The following is a 9,986-nucleotide window of genomic DNA, read 5'->3' as shown; positions in this document are numbered from 1 at the left end:
AATTTCTTTTGATGGCTAAAACTAAAGAATTGTTAAAGTGCAAATATTCTTTTGGAAAAGGTTGGGTGTTTGCATCTTTTTTTTATGTTGATCTTTTCGGTGCCAACTTTTATGATCTTCCTTGATTATATTATTTCCACTACTTTTGTTTGGTACATTAAACAATCAATAAAAACTCAAGTTTACTCTAAAACTTATAGTTGTCTCTTTAGTGCAATTTTAATATAATCTTAAAAGGAAAGAGTACTTATTTTTGCTCGTATTAGGAGTATTTTGTTGATTCAAGATGAGTTGGTGAGTTCGGGGTTCATCCCGGCTCGTCTATGTTACGTTATACTTAAGACGTGTGTAGAACCATTTCAATTTATTTTGAAGTAGTTCTTTTGAAGATTATAAAAGAATGTGTGAGAAAAGCAAAGTAAAAAGTAGAGAATAGTAGGAAATAAAAGTTCAAAACTAATGCAAGCTAAAATTTAGAGAAAAAATGATTCTAATTTTATTTTTTTTAGTAAAATGACAATAATATCTTTAACATATATAATATTTATCTCTTTCAATTATCTAAATTTGAGTGCGGACATCATCATCAATATATTCAAATATTTTGTATTAAAATTAATTTATCTTGTTATAATATGAACGCTTGAAAATTTGATAAAAAAAAAACAAATAACAAAATTTGTACAAATAAATAAGATATGTAAAAAAATGACTGGAAATGAAAATTAAAAAAAATACAAATATTTTTTTAAAATGTTTGTAATAAAATATGACATGAATTTATGAATTCCATTCGAAACTCTTAAAAATTACGTATAAATAAAATTATACGTTTAAAAAAATATATAATAGTATTTATAAAAACAAATTATACAGCTACTGCATGGCAATAGAAATGATGCTTAACCATAGAAATGTTGTCCACCGAGTTACCTCTCAGAAAGACCAGACTTTAAGAATTACATCAGCTAAATTTGAATTAGCCTTCCCCAACAAGTTGGAAAAGCTTCTTCCGGTGCATTGTAAAAGTGCCAGTCAGAATTCTCCATCCCACGATTTATTTTTGCAAACTCTTCAACCACACCGTCAACTTAAGAGAGACGTTACAAATTTCTAGTTCATCTTGTCAGAAAATTTGCAAAATGGCTAAAAATTGGGATACGAGTTACCTCTAGTCTTGTGCAAAGAAGGAACTAAATATTATTTGACTATTATTTACCTGTGATACAAAATAATCAAGAGCGATGCTTTGTCCAAGCTGCACGCTACCAATTATGCGGATGCTATATCCATGTCAAGATTTTTCAAAACAATGTAATCTGGAGCCCCTTGCATATCCTCGATCGACCAACAAAGGCCTCTCTTTTATAGCATAATCTGACGAACAAGAAAGCTATGAGAAGAGTGAATAGGCCTAAAGATTCATGTGCAGTAGTTAATGATGTTCGTCTACTACAAAATCTTGCAGCGGGTGCAGAGGTAGTCATCTGGGATAACAATAGAACCATAATAATGATCACGAAAAATACAAACATGACAACCCCAAAACGTCGAGTGAAGAAGAAGAAGAAGAAACGCACTATCTTTTCTCTTCGAAAGCGCATCCCTGAAATAAATGACTAAGACTTTATCCAAAAAATCTCAAAGTATTTCTTCCATGAAATGCTCTGGCTCAATGCAAAGACTTTGTTATCGGAAAACATTTAGTAGAGACAGAAAAAGTTAGGCTATCATCGGCTTCTTGTCTCCAAGCACCATTGTTGTTGAGTGACAACTGATCAATCGGAAACTTCAGTAGTATGACGTAGTTGTTGTTTCAAGGCTTCTATCAATAAGAAGAGAATTTCTTCAGGAAAGGAAAGATTTTACGTAAATGCAATGTTATAAAATTCGCTAGACGTTAGGCTGATTCCACGGTATCAACATAAAAGATAAAGTCTGGTGTGTTAGGAGAAGCAACAAATGATGTTTTTTGTTGGTGTACTTTGGTTTACATCTTATAAAAAAAAATTGTTTTTCATTTTTAAATTGGACTTTTGAAAGTCTTTTCAAAAAAAAAAATCTCAAAAAAACAATTAGTTAATTTTCGATGTTTAGGTCTCACGAGTCGTATTTTGTGAGAAGATCTCTTATTTGGATTATAGATAAAGATTCGTTAGACAAGACACCTACATCTTTCAATCATTTTCCTAATAGAATGCAATAAAAAACTCTCGTACTAATTTTTGGCTTGTATTTAACCACATAATTTATCATTTGTATATAATTTATCGGTGACCTATTTCGACGCAACTTCCTTGCTATGGGGAGAAATTGAAGTAAAAAATTGACTTGCCAATGGCGATTTCAGGAGATTTTAGGGTTTCCGCAGCTCTGAATCCCTACAAATTTAACCCCCTTCGAACCTCAACACAATTTCCCCCTAACAAGGTTTGTTTCACCACTTTCCTATTTTTCGTGCAATGCGTGATCTTTAATCGAATAAAATTTTCGGCTTTTTGGGTAGAGATTAGAGGGATATTTTCGCTGTAATTTTAGGGTTTTATTTTGTTGCTTTATGGTACCATTTTTAGAAACATTGTAATCAGGGGCGCATCGACAATGTAGAATGAAGCTAGTTTAATATGTATTTTGGAGCAAGACTTGTATTTTAAGAAATAATCTGCATAGAATTGGAAAATTTTTATTTGAGGGAGACCGCATAGCTTAGTCCGCCATGAAAGTAATGTTAATTTTTAGTTTTATTTATATAAACTTATACTATTGCTGTGATAAGATTGGTGATTTGACATGTGCACCCGTGGAGGATTGATAGCTTTTTGCAGCTGTAGTTGTTTGTATTCCCTGAAATTTTATCGTATATTGTGTTTCATTCTCCTTTTCCCATGATTCTCATGAGTGCCAGTGCTGGAATCTTACATTTTACAGCGATTTCAACTCTACTTGAATAGATTATCTGTTGATACTTGAAAGTTATTGATGAGGCGTCTTTGAGATTGACCTGATGAAATCAGCTTATCTGTTGTTGATATATTGCATTTTTCTTTCGAGATTTATGTGTCCTTGCCTAGTTGGCTGTATCCTGGTTCATCTTGCTTTCGCATGTCTGCGTGACTATTATTTATTCTCTGTGGTTACTTTGTTGGTCCTGAATTCTGCTGTTTTTGAAATGTTGTGTGGGGAATAATCTACTTTAACAAGTTATGGGAGCATTACATAATGTCAGTTCAGGCAACTAAAATAGTTACAATGAATGGTTCCTGCTGAATGAAACTCCTTTCCTAAAGCCCCTACTTGACTGACTCACCCAACTGACCTTTCCAGAAAAAAAGACTTTCATACTCTGTTGCATCTTCTGTTTGTGTTCTTGCGCCTGTACCCTATGTTTAATATAAATATATCTATAATCGTCAAAGATTTCTGTCCATTCATACTGGTTAAAACAGACAGTTCTATTGTTCTGAGGTCAGGACCTCATGTTTATCAACAATGAAAGGCACGAGTTCTTGGCTAAATTAACTGGAGCCTCATGATAACTTCCTTCTGCGACTCTCTATCTTGTGAATTGTTTTCTAAACCTTGCTTCAAAGGTGCATTTAGCCGTTTTGACTCGGAATTGTGCTGTTTTGACATGACATTATGAATTCAAATTAGCACAGTGAACACTGTACCGAATACTCATATTGATCCCATATTTCTTAACCATACTGCATGACAGGTGGATCTCAATGCTTTCATTAGTGGGGCACCTTTCATTAGTGGGACACCTGGCATTTCTTGTTCATCAGCACTAGATGGCCATACTACCATTTGTTGCAACTCTAAACGACAACTTGGACTTTTTGGAGATTACAAACTCTCCCAAAACCCCATCAACCCAGAGGTGGAGAGCTTCCTCCTCAATGCCATTAAGATGAACTTTTTCGAGCGATTAAACTTGGCCTGGAAGATAATTTTTCCATCACCTCGATCAAGAAATAATTCCAACGCAAGAATTGCCAAGCAACGCTTGAAGATGATTCTTTTTTCCGACAGATGTGCAGTCAGTGATGAGGCTAAACAGAAGATTGTGAGCAGCATCGTAACCGTGCTATCTGATTTTGTTGAGATTGAATCTCAGGACAGTGTTCAACTTAGCGTCTCGACAGATGCTGATGTTGGTACCATTTATTCTGTCACCGTGCCTGTTCGGAGGGTGAGATCAGAATATCAAATCGATGACGAAACAGGTTCGATAACAAACATTGAATACAGAGACACTGGTTCAAGTTCTGGTTCTGTTGATGTCACGTTCGATTTCTATGTGCCTGGTGACAAGTTCAAAGATTGAGTGGGTGAAAACATGTGATACCTTAGCCAGCCTTGTAGGTGACACTTTAATGAAGAGCAATATGAATAGTTATCTGTTTTCTAGGTTTTTTCTTCTTGCTATTGAATCTTCTCTCTTTTGTTTGGGAAATATGGTATATTCTGTATATGTAGTTGAAAAATACATGTTTCATGATCCAAATGAAAGTGCTACTTTTGAGAATTATTCCCCTAATGCCTGAGTTTTAATGAACCATTTATTGTTTTAAATATGATCTCAACATCACTGTCGCATTAAATTTTTGGATGATCGATTTTTCTATTATGCCTCGTCACAATCTAATAAATGAGTGACACATTCTCGGTGTTCAAGTGTGTACGTTAATTCTGCAACATATCAAAACTATATATATATATATATATATATATATATATATATATATATAGCAATGATATCCTGAACACCTTTCTCCTGCACACCTGTGGGCGTCTGTCTACGTGGCACGTCCACAACCACACAAAATTTTTTGTTTTTTTAAAAAATGGCTGACCAATCATGCACTGTCACGTAGGCTGTGCACCATGTGTGCAGGTAACAAAATCGTATATATATATATAAAAGATTTATTTAACCTAATTTCATTTACTTTTGTAATAATCTCAATTGATTTGCTAATATATTATAAAAACTTCTATAACAAAATATATTATGTTAAAAATATTAAAGCTTATTATACATGCACGACTTGGTTTTATAACAACGTATTTAATATTTTGTGATAAAAGCAAGTTAATTTTACCATTATATTTATTATATGTGTATATTGTGATATGTAACTTTAATAATTATATAAATAATAATATAAATTGGCTAAGGAAGATATTCATCTTGTTTAAAAGAGGTTGAGAAAAATAATTAGTCTGAAGAATTAATCGATAATTAGTGAAAAATGGTATAATAAATAATAATTTTAAAAACAAATAAGGCCCATGTTAAAATTGGGCCATCTGTTGGATAATTGAGAAAATCTATTCAATTGAAGTTCAGATTTAGCAATGAACCATCCAGGTTTCAATTTAAGCGGGAACTTTGCTTCGCATGCAATTTTTTGTTCTTTTTTTTTTTTTTTGGGAATAAATTCCAGTTTAGTTCTTCACGACACTCGAAATTTCCCCCAAATTTCAGCTCAACTTTTTGATACGGTTCGTCTGTCTTGTTCGATAGCTTATCTCGCATTTCCGCGGCATGAATGGGTGTTGTTTGAATCCCAAGAACCAGATCCAAGACGCCATTTCCAGGATTCGATTTTCGCCATTCTCGAACAATCTTCTTGTTTCTTCGTGGGATTCTGTTAGTAATTTTACCAATAGTTATTCCTATGTTAATGTGGGTTCTGAAATATTCCGTATTTGTTTAAGAGTGGAATGCATCATGTGTTTGAACAGAATCTTCGTCTTTACGATGTGGATAAACGTGAGCTCAGATTAGAAGCTCAGACGGATGGGGAAGCTCTTCTTGATTGTTGTTTTGAGAGTGAGGCGATGGCTGTCTCTGCTAATTCTGATGGTTCTGTTCTCAGGTTTGTGCATTTCGATAAATTATAGTTACCTTCGTGGCATTGTATTTGCACCAATGCTAGTTATGCACAAAGCCGTGATTTTTGTTGTCAGAGAAAATACTAATTTTTGACTACCATTAGATAAAGTTGTTTGGTTGTAGTGTTTTATTTTTTGAACCATTGTTTCACACGAAATTAAATAAGACTGCATGATTGTAACACTAAAACAAGGTGGGAATTATTAGAATATTTTCTGAATACCTGCTATGTTAAATTTATTTTTTGCCTAACTGGTGGCTGCCTGCCCTTTGTTGACCTTTTTGGATTCTGTCATATAAAGTGGTACTTTGTCTCCTCCCTGTTCCATGCTTTTGATAAGGATTTTACATGTCAACTTCAATGCCATTTAAGGATAATACTTAAAAGATTGTAACTTGGTAAAGCAGCAGTTAGATCCTCAATCATTTCATTACATTCTTTTTCCTGCACAGCAATCTCTCGTGCTTATTTATTCAGGACAATTTTTCTGCATCTTAAGTTGAGTATCCTCTGTATCGTGAAGCTTTTGAATTAAAAATTTCTTAGGTATGACATGCATTCAGGAACCAGCCGGAGATTAGGACATCACGATGATATAGCAACTTGTGTTGAATATTCTGAGGAAATATGTAAGAGATTGTAACATGAATTTTTGTATATCTTCTGCACTTTGCAATTACTTTGTGGCAGTTCTTTGATCGATAAACTTATTTTTGAAGCGAGAAGTATGTGAAGTGTCATTTACTATAAAGAGTGGTAATGAATTTTCTGTAATGGTTTATGGAAATGTTTTTTATTCTCGCAAGCTAGGGATGGCAATTGAATATAAATAAAAGGCAAATTTATTTTTCAAATGCCTTACATTATATTTACTGTGAAGCCAACCAAAATTCCAAAGTACTTATCTTTATTCAATCCTGAAAGTATCGTCATGAACTCATTTGGATGTGTGTGTAGGTCAGATTATTACCGGTGGTTTAGATAAAAAAGTTAAGTTTTGGGATGTACGCTCTTCATGTTCTGTTGGCCTCCTGAGAAATCTACATGCGGAAGTCGAGTCTATATCACTCTGTGGCTTTCATCTTGTCGTTGCTCTCAAATCGTCAGTTCATAAGTACGACTTGCGCTGCTTTGATCGATCACTCCAAGCAAAGGAGTTATCCTGGGACATTAATGTAAAATGTGTCCGCTCAAATACAGATCTGGAAGGTATTGAATATTAGTTGTGTTGATTCCTTGTTTGAAATGCATGCAATTACCTTTAGCTCTCCAAGAACTCAAAAGTCAACACGCTTAAGATTTTAAAATTTTGCTCTCGCTTTTTAGGAGGTAAGCTCTTCCATATTCCTAATATTTAAATTCATTATTAAATCAATTCTCGTCTCGATGTTCTTGTAACCGAGCCTCTGAATCAACATATATTTTCATGATTATTCCTGCAGGATTTGCTGTTGGGTCAATTGATGGACGGGTTGATTTGGAATATCTGTGTAAATCCAACTCAAAGAATGAGGGGTCAGTATAAGTTTATGGTGTACTAATGATCTATTTACTGTGTATATTGGATATCATATAGTTAAACTGGTGAAAGTCACAACCACTACCATCAGAATTCTAGATTGCAAAAGTTTTACGTATGCTCTTATCGCTAGATCTTTCAATGTTTGGTATCTCTAACCTGCTATTCTGCTACATTTGTTTCTTTCTTCGTAAGTTCCAAGGATATAGTGATATACAGTGAAATTATTCTTGAGTTCTCAACAGTTTAGCCTAAGCTAGCATCATTTGGAGTCTTGGACTATAAATATAATATAGGAAACCATTTATGGTGGTATTTAAATATTCTCAATACGTCTTCTTGAGAAAGAGATGGAATGATAAGATTAGTCTAGCGTCTCCAGCAAGTTGATGCCACATGAGCGGCTGAGCCAATGTGCTAACTATATTCCGTATGCCTAATATATATCTTATTTTAAAAAATTTTGAACTCACCTTCTTCTCCAAAACTAGAAAGTTTTTGTCTCCTAACTATTTTTCCTGGAATCAACGAAAGTACATGTAGTTGTCATGCCTTGCGCTTTTTGACCATTCACTGTCCTGCTTGGTGTGTTTTAATATTCATTTCAAATTTTCAATTCTATTTGAGCATCTGGCCGTCTGCAGATATACTTTCCGATGTCATCCAAAGGACAAAAAGGGATCACGTCATCATGTATCGGTAAATGATATCGCATTTAATCCAGCGTATGTTTCTCTTTCATTTACAGTTTTCTGTGTCATAAACCTTCGGAATCTCGATTCTCACAAGAACAACCTTTCCCTGTTTCAGCATATATGGTGCATTCATAACTGGTGACAGTGACGGTCATGCTATAGTATGGGATGTTTTGAGCAAGAAACTGCTAATGGAGGTAAATTTCATCCGTATCATTCATCAATTATTTTCATTTCAGCATCATAATAGTTTTTTATTGTTCTTTAATTCAGCAGATTTTAATTATATTCTCTTAATGAGTACCTGATTTTCAGTTGCCCAGATATCCCAACGGTGTTGCTTCTCTGGCATACAACCGTGATGGACAAATTTTAGCCATTGCATCAAGTTTTACTTACCATGAGGCTAATGAAAGGTTAGCAGGAGTTATTTTTGTAAATTGTTTGTACGGCTATGCTATATTCGTGGAACATTTAAAGAATGCTGTCATCTTTTATCAGATTACATTATTAAAACTATATTCCTTATACATTTGGATTCCTGATTATTCGCAACTGTCAGTATTGTTAATCATGATTTAGGGTTACATTGAGTGACTTTTACAAATGCACCCTTGAAATCTCATCGTCTCTATCGCATCAGTATCTAGCATACCATTGCTTAATATGGTAATATAGACGATAATGAGAATTGATTAGTGATTGACAAGAATTTACTGAAAATCTCTTACTGAATTATCTTTATAATTTGAGGGGTAGTTTTGAAGTTCTTCATATGAGGATTAAAATTCTTGTTTTTCATACGTTGCCGGACAATCAAACTGCAACTTATTTTCATGAAACCTTGTTTCGTCGTTACAGAGAGGAGCCACCTCAAATATTTGTGCATCAAACGGATGGTACCCACTCAAAGAGATGACAGCAGACAAGACAATGTGTATTAGTAGCATCCCTTGTGTTCGATCATTGATTCAAACTCTAGTTTTCAAGTCCAAGTGCATTCTCTCTTTCTCACGACAACCTTAACCCGTTGTTTTCTTGATCTCCCTTTTTGAAATGACATGACAATGGTTGAGTGAAAAGTAGAATTTAGGAGTTCTCATGATCTCATCGTGTAGAAACGGTGATTTAAGTCTATTTATATGTAATGATTCTCATGAATCACAAAGTGAATAAATGCTTTGTACTTATAGTATTTTGCGGAATTACATTGATTATCATGATGGCGTGGCAGTGCTACTCTTTTTTTCTTAATTTCCCAGCATAATGATTTTTCGTTGTCCAGTGAGTACTTTTGTACTGATAATTGCTTAAACTGAGATGCGTGTGCATGCATGTAATGGTGCAATCGTCCTTGATGATTAAAATGGTGGAAGTGTTTAGTGTTTGACTTGCAGAAATCTAGAATTTGTTTGAGAAAGAAAGCATGTTGCAAGGAGAAACAGGGGAAATAATTTCAGGGAAGATGATTTGGAGGAACAATTCATTGATTCCATACACCATTTAAATGCAACAATGAGTACGAGTATAATGCAATACAATGTTAATTTATCTGAACGGCCTAATCGCTGAACTGTATGTATTTATTGGTAAGCATATGGATTATCCACTGGGCAACATCTCTGAACTGCCTAATCAGCAGCACTAGGCAACATCGACAACTTTAAGAACCTTGTCATCGCCATCAAATGGCAATCGAACATCCAACCAACCAAGCTTGTACACCATCTCCGACTCCAACTCCCTGTGTAACGCCTTGCAATGTAATGCACAACACGGCATTTGCAGCAAGACTGTAAAGTATCAAGACAGTTGCAAGCCCTGTGAGAACAACAGTTTGAAGAACGAACATCCAACTAACCGATC

At 34.4% G+C, this 9,986-nt stretch overlaps 2 protein-coding genes across 2 annotated transcripts; both read left to right on the top strand.

The window, feature by feature from the left end:
* Positions 1-2,251: 2,251 nt before the first annotated feature.
* On the top strand, positions 2,252-4,543 carry LOC140817187 (cell division topological specificity factor homolog, chloroplastic-like). Its single transcript, XM_073176822.1, has 2 exons — positions 2,252-2,430; positions 3,719-4,543. Exons 1-2 carry the CDS (start codon positions 2,338-2,340, stop codon positions 4,328-4,330), a joined length of 705 nt encoding a protein of 234 aa, XP_073032923.1. The 5' UTR covers positions 2,252-2,337; the 3' UTR covers positions 4,331-4,543.
* Positions 4,544-5,339: 796 nt separating this feature from the next.
* Positions 5,340-9,340, top strand: LOC140817520 (mitotic checkpoint protein BUB3.3). The gene is made up of 9 exons (XM_073177246.1): positions 5,340-5,659; positions 5,755-5,888; positions 6,453-6,535; positions 6,864-7,115; positions 7,349-7,421; positions 8,070-8,150; positions 8,236-8,317; positions 8,436-8,536; positions 8,982-9,340. The coding sequence occupies exons 1-9, from the start codon at positions 5,555-5,557 to the stop codon at positions 9,037-9,039; spliced, it is 969 nt and encodes a 322-aa protein (XP_073033347.1). The 5' UTR covers positions 5,340-5,554; the 3' UTR covers positions 9,040-9,340.
* The last annotated feature ends 646 nt before the right edge of the window (positions 9,341-9,986 follow it).

This window comes from Primulina eburnea, chromosome 16 (genome assembly GCF_022965805.1).
Source record: "Primulina eburnea isolate SZY01 chromosome 16, ASM2296580v1, whole genome shotgun sequence".
Lineage (NCBI taxonomy): Eukaryota > Viridiplantae > Streptophyta > Magnoliopsida > Lamiales > Gesneriaceae > Primulina > Primulina eburnea.
This window is presented reverse-complemented; position numbering and strand designations above follow the sequence as displayed.